This window comes from Bufo gargarizans, chromosome 1 (assembly GCF_014858855.1).
Source record: "Bufo gargarizans isolate SCDJY-AF-19 chromosome 1, ASM1485885v1, whole genome shotgun sequence".
In the NCBI taxonomy this organism is placed as follows: Eukaryota; Metazoa; Chordata; class Amphibia; order Anura; family Bufonidae; genus Bufo; species Bufo gargarizans.
Genome location: NC_058080.1, coordinates 560,106,717 through 560,125,302, shown reverse-complemented (window position 1 = coordinate 560,125,302; position 18,586 = coordinate 560,106,717). Strand labels below are relative to the sequence as shown.

Genomic DNA, 18,586 nt, shown 5'->3' with positions numbered 1-18,586 from the left:
TAAATGCAGCGATCACCTCCATAGTTTCTGGGCAGCAGAGTGCTACTTAGGGGCTGCCCGGACACGGAATTGCGGACCCGCACTTCCGGGTCCGCAATTCTGTTCCCGAAAAAAATAGAACATGTCCTATTAGAATAGGCATATTCTATAGTGCTGGAAATGTGCGGTCCGCAAAATGCGTAACGCATATTGCCGCTGTCCGTGTTTTGCGGATGTGTGAATGGAGCCTTAGACAGGACGATCTGCTGCCCTGAAACGATAATTTAGTCGCCTGCACAAACGACTGTTTCACCCGATGAACCAGCATTTGTAGGTAAGCTGATCCCTGATAATCTGCTCGATAATCGGGCCGTGTAAACCCAGCATTACACACTTATCATGATCTCTAGGGTGTCTTCACATCTGTTACCACAGACCGCTATGTAAAAACAGTTGGCAGCTGTCCATCTGCGCTTGGAATGCCCCACCATACATATGTCCATGTCCATCTTCTATTCTGTGCCACCTCTGTGATGTACCGGCCAGGCAGTCCCTGAAGGCTCGCAGGATGGCGTTTGGTACATGCGCAGTAATGGAAAGGTAGATTGCCCAGTGAGACTTCAGGGACTGACTGGCCGGTACATCACAGCAAAGAAGATGGGGGAGCCTCTGGGTGCATATCATTTACATATTATGAACAATCTTTTTAGGACTGACGGAAAGCATGAAGATGGCAGAGGACATGGGACTTGTCTGACAAGCGCACATGGACAGCTGCCAACCACATAGTGGTATGTGGTGACAGATGCCCTTTAAAGTATATTTGGCAATTGCATAAATAGCAACTCTAATATAATGATATTAAAATGCTGTTTACTTGTGCAGGTAATCTGACAGGACACAAGGAGTGCTGTGTAAAACCTAAAATGCCTTGCTACCCAGCAGACCCTTAAAGGGGTTATCCAATCCCTATAATGAGCCCCCCCCCCCATGCCAGGGCCCCTCATATAGATTATACTTACCCTGCCACCGGTCACTCCTGACCCCTGTACGGCCGCCACTGCATCTCCCCATTGCGTAGATCACAACATCCAGCAATGGGGGGAGCAGCCAATAGCAGGCCGTGACAGGGACAAGCCTCCCTAGCATCGCGGGTGACACTAGGCAGGCTCATCAGCATCGTGGCCTGCTATTGGATGCTCCCCCTCGTCAATGGGTAGGCGCGGGTGCCAGGGACTGGGTAAGTATAATGTATATAAGGGGCCTGGGCATTGGTTGAGGGTCATTATAGGGGTTGGAAAACCCCTTCAAACAAACACAGACTGGTGTAGTACAGCCAATAAACTGACATTGCACTGCCATAAGGACACTGCAAGAAAACCGCCAAGGATTTGAAATTACCTAAATCTCTGCTGCTGCTGCTATTGTCACAATGCTGATGGTAATGAGAATGCGTCTGATAATATAATATTATGGAATTGCAATTCATGCAACATCTAATACAGGGTTTAATATGTGTGAGAAGGCTCCCTTTACAATACCTTGTGCGCTAATCGAATTCATGAGTGCGGCTTATAATAAGTTCCCATAATTACCAGTATGTAATGCATTTCACACTCTCACATGTATCGTTAGGGTTAAGCTTTTTTAATACAGACTAATACGGCCGTCCTGATGTGCTCTCCTCTCATAATTACTGGAAGATGTAAATTTAGGACATAATTGCTATTAGAACATATTCATAATGAGGACAAATCACAGCTTCTTCCATCCTCCCGTTATAGGTGGATTATGCTTTTAATGATACCTACACATAGTTCAGTTCTGAAAAAGAAATACTTTTTTAAATCAGGAGTACCACAGCTATATGTCTCTGCAAACGGTTGGATAGGGAGGTCGCTGGTGACAGACTCCAACACTACAGTGCGTTATCGGCCGAACCCACCATTCTTGGAGGGAGTCGGGAGAGATTGTTCAGCTGCGTATGGTCACTACGACAACACATCATACACAACACAGCAAACGGAGCATTAAAGTAGCAAGCTCAGTGCTCCAGACTAAAAAAAATTACCAGGAGCCATCGGCTCCTAAACTAAAAAATTTAGGAGCCAAATTCAAAATGCATATAATAAAACAGAAAGGACTTGGAGAAGATGAGATGCAGGTCACAGTAGTGAGCCAGCACTACATACCTCTCACATCCAGTGATATCTTCTGGGGGACAAGGTGACTAAAAATGGCGAATTGCGCGGTTTTGAGTTTTTTTTCTGTTCTGGCCTTCACCGAGGGGAAATATTTTTTTAATATTTTAATAGCTCACACTTTTTCGGATGTGGCGATATGTAATATGTTTAGTCTTTAAATTGGGAAAGGAGGCAATTTAAACTTTTTGTATTTTGTTGTTGTTTTTTTTTTTTTACATTTTAATAACCATTTCTTCCCTTAGGGACTAGAACCTGGATCTTTTCATCCCTTGTCCTATTTACCCTGACAGATCTCTATTAGGCTACATTCACACGTCAGTATTTTTCTATAATCCGAATTTCAGTCCGTTTTTTGCGGATCCGTTGTTCCTGAAAATGTTTCCGTATGTCATCCGTTTTTTGCGGATCCGCAAAAAACTGAAACATGTATACATTCAATAATCAAATAAAGTTGTTTGGATTTCTTTGAAAAAAAAATTGAAAAAAATAAAATAAAAAATTTGCTATGTGTTTCCAGGAACGGATTCCGCAAAAAACGGAAGACATACGGAATGACATCCGAATGTCTTCCGTTTTTTGCGGATCCATTGACTTTGTATTGTACCAGGATCCGAATTTTGCGGAAAAGAATAGGACATGTTTTATATTTATACGGACATGCGGAACGGAACAACGGAAACGGACAGCACACATTGTGCTGTCCGATTTTTTCCAGTACCCATTGAAAATGAATGGGTCCAGATCTGGTCCTGATCTGTTCCGCAAAAAACGGAACAGATCAGGAAAGAAAAAACGGACGTGTGAATGGACCCTTAGGGTGAATAGGATCTTACACTCTCCCTGCTGCCCTGTGTATAGTGCACACAGCAGCTGACCATGGCAGCCAGGACTTCAGTAGTGTCCTGGCTGCCATGGTAACGATCTGAACCCCAGCAGTGTAATCTGCCACTCCCACCAATGGAGGGGATGGGACCCTGTGGCCACCATATAACAATGGGGGTGCGCTTGTGGCCAGTGATAATTGGGGGGCGAGGGGGCTTTGGGAGGGCGCACTGCACCACCAATGAATGTAATTAAAGAGGACCTTTCATGGGACCAAAGAATATGAACTTAGTAGCAGGCTACACAGAGCGGCGCCCAAGGATCTAAGTGCACTTACTATTATTCCTGGGTGCTGCTCAGTTCGCCTGCTGTAGCCCCCGATATTTTCAACATTCAGAGCAAGGAGGAGGAGACGCCACTGTCTCTCCTTCTCCCTGACAGCAGCACTGTCCAATGACAGCTCAGAGCTCAGAGCCAGGGAGCTCTAAGTTCTTATTTTTTTGACCCATGAAAGGTCCTCTAACTCATTAATACAAGTGTCTGCAGTGGTATCACAGACCCGGCACCAGGCCTCAATAACAGGGCATGCGATCTCCGGCAATTAACCCCTCAGATGTGACACCTGAGGGGTTAATTGCCGCAGATCGCATGCCCTGTTATTGAGACCGGGTGCCGGGTCTGTGATACCGCTGCCTATACTTGTATTAATATGTTTTACATTCATTGGTGGCGCAGTGGCGACAGCTCCTCGCCCCTCTATCTCCCCATTATAGGTAGTGGCAGTCGCGTCACAGTGGAGAGGGAGGGACTCCTTCCTTCTCCACTGTGCTAGAAGAGAACGTAGGCTGCGCAGGAGCTGGGCGGTGTTAATGGAAGTGATGGGAAGGTATGTAACTAGCTGGGTGGTGGGGCGTTGTTAGGGGTGATGGAGATCATGGGTTTGGTTGGATACAGCAACAGGAAATGCTACATACAGGATGGAAACAAATCAAAGGGATTGGTTCACACAGTAAAAATGCATCAAACTGAAATTTTTTTTAGAAAAAGGACAGGAAATAAGTACTAAAGGTAAGCAACCTCATAAGCATATCTGTAAAGTTATCCTTGAAAACCCCTTTAACTATTTGCTGTCAATCTCATATAGCCTATCATCTTCCTGTATAATGTCAGATGATGTCATAGGGATGTCACAGGGTTATCTACCATCCATCTGAACAGAAGTAACTTATAGTACCAGATCTATATAATGCTTAGTTAGTTAACATAAGGTTTTCCTAACAATAACCTATCAACTGCATTTTTTTGTTTTTTGTTCAAGAATATATTCTTTGCATGTAAAAAAAAAACATGTCCCAATATGAAGAAACATTACAGTGAATGGGAAATGTAAAAATCTCATCCAATCCTTCTGCTGTGTAATAACAGCAGCATATCTCATCTGTCCGCTGCTCTGGACATATTTCCGTTCTGCCCCGTGCCACCTATTTATCGGCAGCTACGTTCGAAGGCACTTACCTCCGTTACTAAGTAACTAAGAGGAGCATGAATGTGGTCTCTGCCTTATTTATGTGCGAGCAGATTAATGAAGGATTATTGACAATGCTCCTGGTGTAGGGAGGCAGATTCAATGTCTGCGTAATGTATGGAGGTGTCATGGTAATGTAAATGAGATGAGTCTTTTGTAGCTTCACCTTTGTACCTTAAAACAGAAAGACTGATGACAGATGTAACAATGATCCAGAGAATATAAAACTGTAGCTCTAGGTTTTTTTTGTTTTTTTTTACACAACCTGATTCCAGGTCACAACAAGAGCCAATACACGATGAAACCAGTCAATCAGCACTCGTTTAAAAGACTTGCAGTCAAATGAACGCTCATTCCCAATATCTGTCCCACGTAAATGAGCTGACAAACAAGCAAAGGCTCGCCTGTCGGATGATCGGATCGTTTATGCAAGCATGAAAATACTCGCTGGTTGGCAGAATATCTCTCCATGTATGCAGGGATGAGCTGCCAACATAATGCATGGTAAAAAGCACTGGGGATGAACGATCGTAATAACAATCATTTGCTTTCCTCCATGCACTTTGTAAAAGCCTTTTTAAATGAGAGTCGATTAACTGATTTTATCACCGACCATCGTATGTTATGGCTGGAATCAGGCTTTATGGGGTTGTCCGGGTTCAGAACCTTCCAGCCCCCCTGATATGAGCATTGACGCATTTTCCAATGCTTTCCTTTGCCCTGCGCTGAATCACGTAGAGCAAAGGCATTTTTTGGAGATCTGGTGACGGACCGGGCTAACCATGGGGACGGCTAGACAGAGGCTTCCGCTTAGCAGTGAGCCCAGTGACGTCACCGGCACTAATGGATGGGCTTTAGTGCTGCCCTATAAACAATATAAAAACAATCTCCAATTTTTGGTGTACTTATCGGCGCTGCAGATCCACCAAGCGACGTGAGTATAGGTCGCTTCACTGTTAAAATGTCCACAAGTTTGTTGATCGCGCTGCTTTCTGAGTGCAAAGGTTCCAATCCCAGACCCTCTTTTTTCTCCAATGCTCAGGTTATTCCGCCTTGTAGCCACACAAACGGTTACCAGAGGCTAGGTGCACTCACGTACACCTGCACCCTAGAGGGAAGTATTAGTACAAATAGTGAGGTTCCACCAGGTATTTATCGCAATCAGCAGGTTTTATTCTACTTACAAAAAAGTCTAAAATCTCAGTCATAAAAACAAGTCTTTTTCATCACAGATCCACCCGACCCGGGTTTCGCCAGTCCAGCTTCGTCAGGGGCGATGATGTCTTGCCCCACAGGTGCAGTATTTATTGAGCCACAACCCCTTTTAAGGGCTGCCCACTAATATACATATTTCTATGTTATTTTCTCCTTTTAGATGTTCACATAATGCAATAACTGACAACAGAGCGGATTCCGTCTGGTGTCTGCATAGGTCTGGTTTGGTGCATTGTGTCTGGTTGACACAATATGGTGCGATTTCGGACGGATCCGTCCCCCATTGACTTTCGGTGCGGGGTCTGGACGGGTCCGTCTAACTTTTACACTTAGAATTTTTTCAGAAATATAATGCAGACGGATCCGTTCTAAACGGATCCCATCGTCTGCATTATAGGAGCTGATCCGTCTATGCAGACACCAGACGGAATCCGCTCTGAACGCAAGTGTGAAGGTGGCCTAAGGCTTTGAAACCTGTTGTCAGTTATTGCATTATGTGAACGTCTAAAAGGAGAAAATAACATATAAATATGTATATTAGTGGGCGGACCTTAAAAGGGGTTGTGGCTCAATAAATACTGCACCTGTGGGGCAAGACATGATGAAAAAAGACTTGTTTTTATGACTGAGATTTTAGACTTTTTTGTAAGTAGAATAAAACCTGCTGATTGCGATAAATACCTGGTGGAACCTCACTATTTGTACCAATACTTCCCTCTAGGGTGCAGGTGTACGTGAGTGCACCTAGCCTCTGGTAACCGTTTGTGTGGCTACAAAGTGAAACAACCTGAGCATTGGAGAAAAAAGAGGGTCTGGGACTGGAACGTTTGCACTCAGAAGGCAGCGCGATCAACAAACTTTAGTGCTGCCCTAGCCTGTAAAAGGCAATGGGAATCTTCCGCCTAGCGGTAAAAATAAATAAACAGCCCTTGCCCTGCGCGATCCAGTCCAGGGCAAAGGAGAGCATAAGATGCTCCGATGCGCATGTCAGAGGGGCCGGAGGGATGAAAACCCAGACAGCCCCTTTAATAAAAAGACCCTTACACAGGCCGATGAATGATCGATACTATAACAGTTCATCCTCCATACTTTTTACATTATGTGGCAGCACATCCCTATTTACATGGAGAGACGTGCTGCAGACCAGTAAGCAGTTTCATGTTTGCAAAAATGATTTAATCAACCGACAAACAAGAATTATCCTGGACCAATTATTGGAACGGTCATTACCGATGGCTGGCTGATCATCTGCCAGTAAATTTAGAAATATAGTATACTGAAAAACTGCACAAATAACAAATATATTCTTAAATGTTCTTGTGGATGCACCGCAAATCTGTCAGCAGACACAGGCTGTTGTATGCTGGTATAAGGATAATGACTTTCAGTTACAATTCAGTATCGTGGAAAACAATACCATCTGTTCTGGGAATTGTCAAATTTGGCCAGATTTGCCTACAGACATACTGTAAACATCTGTGAGAAAGCAGTTTGTCATGTGACATTATGACATTTGCATTTTCCTTAAAATTGATGGTCTGTCTTTCAAGAGAGCCTGTCTGCCGTTTTGATCATGCCAGTGTCCTCAGCACTAGGTAGGGGTTGGGGACAGCAGTACAAATATACCTTTTGTGGAGATTTTTTTCAAAATTAGGGGTAGTGTGAATATGAAATTTTATTCAACCAGATTATCTTTCAAGTGCCCATCGTGGAGCTTCCCTCTGTTCTGAATGACAGGTAATGGTCTCCTTGCTGTATACTACAGCTGTCACTGAGAGTAGAGGGGAACAGGCATCTTGGTTTCCAACAAGTCCAATCCTTATGTTCTGCCATGGGAAAAGCTGCAGACAGACGTGTTTGGCAGCTACTTGTCTCCTCTTTCTCTGTTGAGGTTGAGGAGAATTGATGTTACCAAAAACCCTTCTACTCCTCCTTACAAAAAAAAAAAAGTTCTGACAGGATAGCAGATTCAAATTTGACAAAATGATAAGCCCAGAACCAGGGATAGGGTTGAACCGGCTAGTTAGAGGAGTTAATTGAGAAACTTACTAGAAAGCTCCACTGCACCTTTTCTGGAGATACCGAAGTGACATGAGATTTGAATGAGCTGCTTTTCTCCTCTAGGAGATGGATCTGATTGTATGTTCTGTGTTGCACGGATGGTGGTAGGCACTGGAGATCATTTCTCAGCTGCTGGGAGAAAGAAGGAGTAGATGCATTAGGTAAAACAATTACTAATGGAGGTATTCAGGCATTCATTTCAATAAGAGGCAGATCTGGCTAGGCTAATAATGCTTGTGATCTGGCCCCAAGTTAAAGCTGTTCTCCGCCTTAGATACAGTGGGATGCGAAAGTTTGGGCAACCTTGTTAATCGTCATGATTTTCCTGTATAAATCGTTGGTTGTTACGATAAAAAGATGTCAGTTAAATATATCATATAGGAGACACACACAGTGATATTTGAGAAGTGAAATGAAGTTTATTGGATTTACAGAAAGTGTGCTATAATTGTTTAAACAAAATTAGGCAGGTGCATAAATTTGGGCACTGTTGTCATTTTATTGATTCCAAAACCTTTAGAACTAATTATTGGAACTCAAATTGGCTTGGTAAGCTCAGTGACCCCTGACCTACATACACAGGTGAATCCAATTATGAGAAAGGGTATTTAAGGGGGTCAATTGTAAGTTTCCCTCCTCTTTAAATTTTCTCTGAAGAGTAGCAACATGGGGGTCTCAAAACAACTCTCAAATGACCTGAAGACAAAGCTTGTCCACCATCATGGTTCAGGGGAAGGATACAGAAAGCTGTCTCAGAGATTTCAGCTGTCTGTTTCCACAGTTAGGAACATATTGAGGAAATGGAAGACCACAGGCTCAGTTCAAGTTAAGGCTCGAAGTGGCAGACAAAGAAAAATCTCGGATAGGCAGAAGCGACGAATGGTGAGAACAGTCAGAGTCAACCCACAGACCAGCACCAAAGACCTACAACATCATCTTGCTGCAGATGGAGTCACTGTGCATTGTTCAACCATTCGGCGCACTTTACACAAGGAGATGCTGTATGCGAGAGGGATGCAGAGGAGCCTTTTCTCCACCCACAGCACAAAAAGTGCCGCTTGAGGTGGGCTAAAGCACATTTGGACAAGCCAGCTTCATTTTGGAATCAGGTGCTGTGGACTGATGAAACAAAAATTTAGTTATTTGGCCATAACAAGGGGCGTTATGCATGGAGGAAAAAGAACACAGCATTCCAAGAAAAACACCTGCTACCTACAGCTAAATATGGTGGTGGTTCCATCATTCTGTGGGGCTGTGTGGCCAGTGCGGGGACTGGGAATCTTGTCAAAGTTGAGGGACGCATGATTTCCACTCAGTATCAGCAGATTCTGGAGACCAATGTCCAGGAATCAGTGACAACGCTGAAGCTGCGCCGGGGCTGATCTTTCAACAATAGAACGAGCCTAAATACTGCTCAAAATCCACTAAGGCATTTATGCAGAGGAACAAGTACAACGTTCTGGAATGGCCATCTCAGTCCCCAGACCTGAATATAATGGAAAATCTGTGGTGTGACTTAAAGAGAGCTGTCTATGCTCGGAAGCCATCAAACCTGAATGAACTAAAGATGTTTTGTAAAGAGGAATGGTCCAAAATACCTTCAGCCAGAATCCAGACTCTCATTGGAACCTACAGGAGGCGTTTAGAGGCTGTAATTTCTGCAAAAGGAGGATCTACTAAATATTGATTTCATTTCTTTTTTGTGGTGCCCAAATTTATGCACCTGCCTAATTTTGTTTAAACAATTATAGCACACTTTCTGTAAATCCAATAAACTTCATTTCACTTCTCAAATATCACTGTGTGTGTCTCCTATATGGTAGATTTAACTGACATTTTTTATCGTAACAACCAACGATTTATACAGGAAAATCATGACGATTAACAAGGTTGCCTAAACTTTCACATCCCACTGTACATATAGGATATCCACATGTTATGTCATAAATGCCAAGTAGGTGGAAATCCCAATTCTAAGGTTCTCATCTGGAGAATAAGGGTTTCCTGACCCTAGTTCTGTCAGACGAGGGGACCAGTAGAGGAAGCAATCAGACACTGAACTGAGAAATGGCTACGAATAAGGCCTCTTTCACCCGACCGTATGGCTTTTTCAGTATTTTTTGGTCTTTTCTTCACAGATCCGTTGTATAGTTTTTTTTGTTTCCGTTTCCGTTCTTCTGTTCCGTTTTTCCATATGGCATAAACAGTATACAGTAATTACATAGAAAAAATTGGGCTGGGCATAACATTTTCAATAGATGGTTCCGCAAAAACGGAACGGATACGGAAGACATACGGATGCATTTTAGTATGTATTCAGTTTTTTTTGCGGACCCATTGACTTGAATGGAGCCATGGAACGTGATTTGCAGGTAATAATAGGACATGTTCTATCTTTCAACGGAACCGAAAAACGGAAATACGGAAACAGAATTCATACGGAGTACATTCCATTTTTTTTTCTGGAACCATTGAAATGAATGGTTCCATATACAGTCCGTATACGGAACGCAAAAAACGGCCCATAAGCGAAAAAAAGAACAAATGGTTGTGTGAGAGAGGCCTAAGTTCAGTTTTCTCTGTTCATGTCCAAATAAGTTTTGGACCTTTCCATCTACTCCTGGCTGCAGCTGCGTCTTTAAAGGGGTTGTCAGAATTCAATGAAAACTCAGGCAGCAGCTGTAAATGTGATAAAATAACAAAAGATACTCACCTTCTTTCTCCCCTGCCGTTTCCAGCATCTTGCGCCAGTCCTGCAGTGCGGACGTCATCTTCCGGGCTGGAGCGCGATGCTGGAAGGGGCAGGGGAGAAAGCCTCTTTTGTTATTTTATCACATTAAGGCCTCATGCACACGACGGTTTTTTTTTACGGTCCGCAAAAACGGGGTCCGTAGGTCCGTGATCCGTGACCGTTTTTTCGTCTGTGAGTCTTCCTTGATTTTTGGAGGATCCACGGACATGAAAAAAGTGTCGTTTTGGTGTCCGCCTGGCCGTGCGGAGCCAAACGGATCCGTCCTGAATTACAATGCAAGTCAATGGGGACGGATCCGTTTGACGTTGACACAATATGGTGCAATTGCAAACGGATCCGTCCCCATTGACTTTCAATGTAAAGTCTGGAGTCTCTTTTATACCATCGGATCGGAGTTTTCTCCAATCCGATGTACACAGTTTGTAGTATATTCTAACTAGAAGCGTCCCCATCACCATGGGAATGCCTCTGTGTTAGAATATACTGTCGGATATGAGTTTTCACAAAGTGAAAACTCAGCTCTGAAAAAGCTTTTATGCAGATGGATCTTCGGATCCGTCTGTATGAAAGTAACCTACGGCCACGGATCACGGACACGGATGCCAATCTTGTGTGCATCCGTGTTCTTTCACGGACCCATTGACTTGAATGGGTCCGTGAACCGTTGTCCGTCAAAAAAATAGGACAGGTCTATTTTTTTGACGGACAGGATACACGGATCACGGTCTCGGCTGCAAAACGGTGCATTTTCAGATTTTTCCACGAAAAAAACGGAAAACGGCACAACGGCCACGGATGCACACAACGGTCGTGTGCATGAGGCCTAACGCTGCTAAGCAAGCTTTTATATGACTCAGACATCCCCTTTAAGCAAATACTACAATTTTTTTTTTTACATTGAGCATTATTTTACACAGTGAGAGAATGGGGGCACTCGCTGACCTTTTTGCATTTGGCATTTTGGTAAACTTTGGAACTGAACAGTTTGTCAATTGAGACTATACCACAGGTCAAGTTTATTATATTTCTATCAATTTTAATATCTGCAACTCCATTCCAGGTCAGCAAGTTACTGCAAACACACAGCACCAATTTACCCCTCTATGACTGAAAATGATCTACAGCTGTGGGATAGGCTTCAGGATAAAATATCTGCTCATTGCTTTTCATTGGGATTACATTGGCAATTTATTTTTTCAAGAAGTAAAGTGGTGAGGCATGGTTTTCATCTGACCACAACAATTATATTAAGGGCTCATTCAGACGGCCGTATGCTGTCCGTAAAAATGCGGATTAGATGCTGTCCTATTTACTTCTATGGGGCCCTTTTCTTCCATTGCACGGCTCAGCAAAAAAATTAAACATGTCCTATACTTGTCTGTGAAAATCAGGACATGGCCCTATTGAAGTCTATAGATCAGCAAAAAACGGAATGCAATCCGTTTTTTTGCGGACATGCTGAACTGAATGAGCCTTAACTGATAAAATAATACCAGCATTTAATTAAGAATAAAAGCTGCCCATACACATTGGATAAATGTGAGCAAATGCGACCAAAAATCTTAGGGTGCTGACACACGTTCAGGTTTTTTAATGCACTTTTTGAAGTCAAAACCAGCAGTTGATTAAAAGTAGTGGAAAAGGTATATCAGTCCTTAATACTTTCTGTCCTCTTATGATCCACACCTGATTTTGGATAAAAAAAACTGGGTCAAAAAGCCTGAACGTGTGTCAGCCCCCTTAGGCTCCTCTCACTTATGACCAGCGTACGCTCCTGGTACATACAGTTAGGTCCATATATATTTGGACACTGACACAAATTTTGTTTTTATTACCTGTTTACTAAAACATATTTAAGTTATAATTATATAATGGACATGGACATAAAGTCCAGACTTTTATCTTTCATTTGAGGGTATCCACATTAAAATTGTATGAAGGGTTTAGGAGTTTCAGCTCCTTTACATGTTGCACCCTGTTTTTAAAGTGACCAAAAGTAATCGGACAATTGACTCAAAGGCTGTTTCATGGGCAGGTGTGGGCAATTCCTTCATTATTTCTTTCTCAATTAAGCACATAAAAAGCCTGGAGTTGATTTGAGGTGTGGTGCTTTAATTTTGAAGATTTTGCTAAGAAGTAAACATGCAGTCAAAGGAGCTCTCCATGCAGGTGAAACAAGCCATCCTTCATCTGCGAAAACAGAAAAAAACCATCTGAGAAATTGCTACACTATTAGGAGTGGCAAAATCTACAGTTTGGTACATCCTGAGAAAGAAAGATTGAACGCACTGGTGACCTCAACAATGCAAAAAGACCTGGACGCCCACAGAAGACAACAGTGGTGGATAATCGCAGAATAATTACCATGGTGAAGAGAAACCCATTCACAACAGCCAACCAAATGAACAACATTCTCCAGGATATAGGCGTATCAATATCCAAATCTACCATAAATAGAAGACTGCATGAAAGTAAATACAGAGGGTTCACTGCATGGTGCAAGCCACTCATAAGCCTGAAGAATAAGAAGGCTAGATTGGACTTTGCTTAAAAACATCTTAAAAAACCAGCACACTTCTGGAAGAACATTTTTGGGACAGATGAAACCAAGAAGGCATGGTACAGCTCATGATCCAAAGCATACCACGTCATCTGTAAAACATGACGGAGGCAGTGTGATGGCTTGGGCATGCATGGTTGCCAGTGGCACTGGGTCCCTGGTGTTTATTGATGATCTGACACAGGACAGAAGCAGCCGGATAAATTCTGGGGTTTTCAGAGACATACTGTGTGCTCAAATCCAGCCAAATTGATTGGTCAGTGTTTCATAATACAGATAGACAATGACACAAAACCTAAAGCCAAAGCAACCAAGGAGTTTATTAAAGCAAAGAAGTGGAATGTTCTTGAATGGCCAAGTCAGTCCCCTGATCTGAACCCAATAGAGCATGCGATTCACTTGTTAGAGACTAAACTTCAGACAGAAAGGCCTACAAACAAACAGCAACTGAAAACCGCTGCAGTAAAGGCCCGGCAGAGCATTAAAAAGGAGGAGACACAGCGTCTGGTGATGTCCATGAGTTCAAGACTTCAGGCAGTCATTGCCAACAAAGGGTTTTCAACCAAGTATTAGAAATTAACATTTTATTTACAATTATTTAATTTGTCCAATTACTTTTTAAAAATGCTTTCGTTCCTCACATTTTTATGCAATCATTTTGTTCAACCCATTGGATTAAAGCAGAAAGTCTGAACTTCAACTGCATCTGAATTGTTTTGTTCAAAATCCATTGTGGTAATGTACAGAACAAAAATTATAAAAATGTTTTCTCTGTTCAAATATATATGGACCTAACTGTATGCTGAGTGAACCCCTGGTATACATCAGCATACTATATCTTCAATAATAATAATAATAATAATTATAATAAAAACCGATACCACTCATTATGGAAGTAATCAAGACCGGTGCTTTCTGCGCTGGTCTTCAGATCCTCTGCTCTGCTGGAGGTACACGCCTCATCATGAATTAGGCGCATGCTCCAGCAGTCTGTGCACCTAACTTAACTACATCTCAGAGATTCTGTAGATTTCTGGCTTCATTTGTACCAGAAAACTGACGTAAATGAGATAAATTTGTCTCAACTGTTGTCTACACCCATTTTCCGCCTTTGCCATAAATCTCCTCCTATGTGTTTTTATTAATGGGAACCAATGGGCAACTCAAAATATGTATATACCATAGCATACATGGTGACCTTCCATCTGAGGTATGTGCTATGGAATACTCCCGAGAAGCAACGTATTGGTTTGGTTGAAAGAAATGCAAGAGTGGAGATAAAAATGTAATGTATGACATAAAAAATAAAAGGTATATATATAGGTAATTAATCAACGTATATTCATGTAATCACTGGAGATCTCTTTCAATATGCTAAAACATGTTCACACGACACAGTACTTCCGACATGTACTTCCCATGAACTCTGGGATGGACAATTGGATGTTTCCTACGGATGTGATGCAGGTTTGCACACATTAGCAAACCAGATAACCTCACATTTTCTTCCTGAAAAAAGTTTCTGCAGGAGAAACAAAATAATGGAAATCTATGCGGCAATCTTCCTATGCATGTGAACAGGGTTGCAGACACCCGATTCACATGCATGGGATATGGAGTGCATGCGTATTATGCACCAAAACCTGTATGAAATCTGAATTAAATGTTGTCGTGTGAACATAGTCATAGCATAATATTGAACTAAAATATATTCAGTATGTTACTCTAATCGGTAGTCAGTAAAGAGTCCATAAATCTCATCCATTATTCGTTAACAGCCAATAAAATATTGTGACATACACAATTTTACTGCAGTTTTATTATTGATCCTTTTATTTTATGCACCTGTTTACTGCAGCTTTGCTCAGGCAAGAGGCCTGTTACTTTACGAAGCCCTGGTGTCTTTTATTTATTCATAGCCCGTGCACAGAGCAGGTTGGCTGTTTAATATTATCTCAACATGTCACTAAATCCTTGGCACTGTGCAGGGGGAAGGGATGAGCTCAGACATCCGGAATGTGGCAGTACCTGAGCGTCTCACTATTGTGCCATCATTCCAACATATCACTGAGATCTTCAGTAGAAGAGAAAATGCTACAGCCTGGAGCACCAGCCTATAAAATTGGAAATCTGCATCAGGCTAATATTCACCTATCCTGGAAAATGGGAAAAAAATAATCACTAGTCTGCCTTTCTAGACCTGGAAAACAAGTTTTCAAGTCAAATATTTAGCAATTGAAGCCAACAACAAGCATCTTATTGATAATCTTAAAGGGTGTCATGAGCGGTGGGTGTTGAACCACAGCATCAACCAACTGGTTTGACAGAGCTAACAGTCTTATTCTGGACGTCCCCTGGTATTCGCCCTTTAACCCCTGTACAGGGATCTGGACTTTGCTGCAGAGGAACCGCCAGGCTGCTACCTCTTGGAGTAGCCCCTGTGTGGTTGACAGCTGACCTATAGGGGTAAAAAACACTGATGCAAAGAATGAATCAGGTTTTACTTGTAGTCAGTAACAGGCAGAAATTAGGACAGGCAGAGTTTGTGTGATTCAGGTCAGGCATAGCTCAGGTCATGCAGAAGAGGGTCAGAACTGGTAAACAAGCAAAAGTTGGTACATGGGCAGACTGTCACAGGCAACTAGTAAGTTAGCCTACCTATAGCTCAGGCACCCTCCCATAGGTATAAGTGCCTTAAATACCCCAGGTTAGCCATCTATTGGTTGGTGATGATTAGTGTGTATGAGTGTTGGCCTTTTAAGGGCCAGGAAGTGCTAACATTAAAGGCCTGCCCAGGAGACCTGACAAACAAGCACAAGCATGCAGGTGTGGACCGCTGGGACAACAGGAGCAGAAGCCAGGTGAGTAGTGTGGCCCTGTGCCCACCCCATATATATAAGGTACGTAGTGCCCCCCTAGCCTCCTTCTCTACTGTCCCCCTAATATAGCTATATATTTATGAATGTAGAAGTAATGAAGAATTAATGAGACGTGTCTGGGGCACTTCACTATTAGATCACTAAGCCAGCACTGAGGGGAAGGGAAGAGAGCATGGAAGTTACTTAACATTTTAGTCCACAAATGAATGGGAGAAGGTGAACCAGAAGGATAAACAGCAGGTGATGCTACCAGAGCAAAATCTACATAAAAAAGAATGATATTTTAATTGCGCATATATTGCAATAATACTTTGTTTGCATTGCTATGTATTGGATAGTAATACTTTTTGTTGGATAAGCCCTTTAAGATGGCCATAATGATAACCTAATAGGGCTTTTCTGATGTTTTAATATGGATGGCCTACAAAGCTCCGTTCATTGTGTAGTGAACACAGCTGGTAACTGCGGTGCTTCTCCAATTTACTTTAATGGGAGTAGCGCTGAAGGAATCAGTTCAGTTCACTACACAAATGACGGAGCTGTGTAGTTTTGGCACTAACTTCTGGCGCCGGAGCTACTGCAGAAGAGCTGATCAGTGGTGGGGTGGGGTGTCAGATGCCCACCAATAAGATAGGGATAGTCTATCCAGAGGATTGCACATCACTTGTAAATGTGTGGATTTAAAGAGTCACAGTACTTTGACACAATTTCATTTAATTTAATAAAGAATGGTGTAACTAGCAAATTTCTAAATCATTTCATTGAAAAATATGCCTGCATACCACCTGAAAAAAAAGCTGTAAAGTCATTGCCACTAAAACAAACATAGTGGGAAGTACGGGAAAGGAATTCACAACAGTACAGTGCTGGCAGATTCCACAGAATGGATACGCCACTGCTTGTGGGAGAAATGCATCTGGCTGTGCAGCTAAAACAGGGAATAATATGGCTGAAAAAGACTTTAGGGAAGCCCAAAAATAGCTATACCTTTACAGTTATAATTGTGCAATTATGCACAGACATTAAGCAAACTTTTTTGAAAACTCAGGAATGTTTTAAGATGGTCATACCCATTCAGTCAACAGCTTATCCATGTCTGCACTACATCAGGCTCATAACTGAGACAAATGGCCCGGATAGACCCCACTGACTATAATGGGCTTTCGTCTGGTTTCCATTCAGGAGTCTTATTTTAACTGATAAAATAGTCTTGCATGCAGAATTTGGTCCAGTATTTTTGAAGCAGGTGGGAACACAGCCTAATATGCACTAAGTGTGCATATGTTTTCAGTAAGAAAATAGGAGAAAGCTTGGGAACAAAGGGTCAAATATGTTGAAATCCAGCATGGCTATTCCTTCTTTCCTCTGACATCTGCCCTTGAATGAAAAGCCAAGACAACTCTATACACATCCTAAACTTGTTCCCTTGCACACTGCCTGCCCTGACACCAGCAGCCTCAACTCTTGCTTTATCTGACGATGATACTCACCTACTGCCTCTGTCCTGCAGTATGGAAATCCAGCTCATCTGTCAGCCATTGCAAACGGACAATATTCCACAACCTTGCATGGCGGTAAGGGTAAATAACAAAAAGTCTCTGAAACTCTGCGACCTAAGCCAAATCAGTTGGTAGCCAAGCAGTGCACATGTCTGTTTGACCATTTTTACTCTTCAAATATATGCCAATTGATTGCAGGGCACTAAAAGGGTACAAAGAGGATAGCAGTACATTAGCTGGGTATACAGGAAAACTTGTAAAATGATAAAGTCATTTTAGACCATCATATTCATAAGTAAAATGGACCTGATCCTTGACTAGTATCCTAGAAGCAACCCAGTATTGCAGATAAGAATAATGTGACAGTCACGGAGGCCACTAATCACCCCTCTTGTTCCCAGGTACAGTAAATACATGATGTTCCAAAAGTCTGCGACTGGCGGAGATATTAAGAGCCTGCCTGCATGATTACCAGCTGTTATCTGAAACAAAACTGACCTCCTGCAGAACATCTGACTTAATTCCATATCCAACATGACAGGCAGCTCCATTCAGCAACAGCTGTTACATTTATATTAAGTTTGTTACTTCACCACTGCAAAATCTGCTTCAACCAACATTTCCCGACAAAAAATGCTCAAAAAAATCCCTCTACTAAATAACCAGACTTCTTCTTTCTTTGCTCACTTTCTAATAATAAGCTAGTCATTATCTCTGATGGAGCAATTGTATGTCATCTAGTGAATGTGCGCATAATGGATCACATCTGTGCTGATCAGTTATCTTGTTGCCCTCAGACAATTATGAATAAACTTCTCATAGAAAATGGCAAAAAGCAGACTGGTGGAATCATATTTCACATTGCAAGTTAACAAAAGGTCAAAAAGCTTGAGACTTTGTCACCAATGACTGCATCTGAAAGCTGAACTCCTCTTTAAATATTAATAGGAGAGTGTTGTGAGAGCAGCATGCATACTATCATCGCTATCTGTAAGCATTATATTCTTGGCCTAAATACACTAGAGAGGCAAACTCAGAGCGGACAATGTTATGCTAAGGAATATCTATGTAGCAGGTGTACCAGGCAGAA

At 42.2% G+C, this 18,586-nt stretch overlaps 1 protein-coding gene across 17 annotated transcripts in view; it reads right to left on the bottom strand.

Annotated features, from left to right (window-relative positions):
- The window catches only part of RIMBP2 (RIMS binding protein 2), a 683,237-nt gene that overhangs the window by 460,226 nt on the left and 204,425 nt on the right, over positions 1-18,586 (bottom strand). For 16 of the 17 annotated variants that reach the window (XR_006387405.1, XR_006387406.1, XR_006387407.1 and 13 more), the window contains one exon: positions 7,795-7,935. Coding sequence is in view for 12 of the 17 variants with exons in the window: in XM_044275630.1 (XP_044131565.1) it covers positions 7,795-7,935 (141 nt within the window). In the remaining 5 variants the exon portion in view is untranslated. Of the gene's footprint in view, positions 1-7,794; positions 7,939-18,586 lie in introns of all 17 variants that reach the window. The other variant, XM_044275641.1, reaches the window with a different exon arrangement.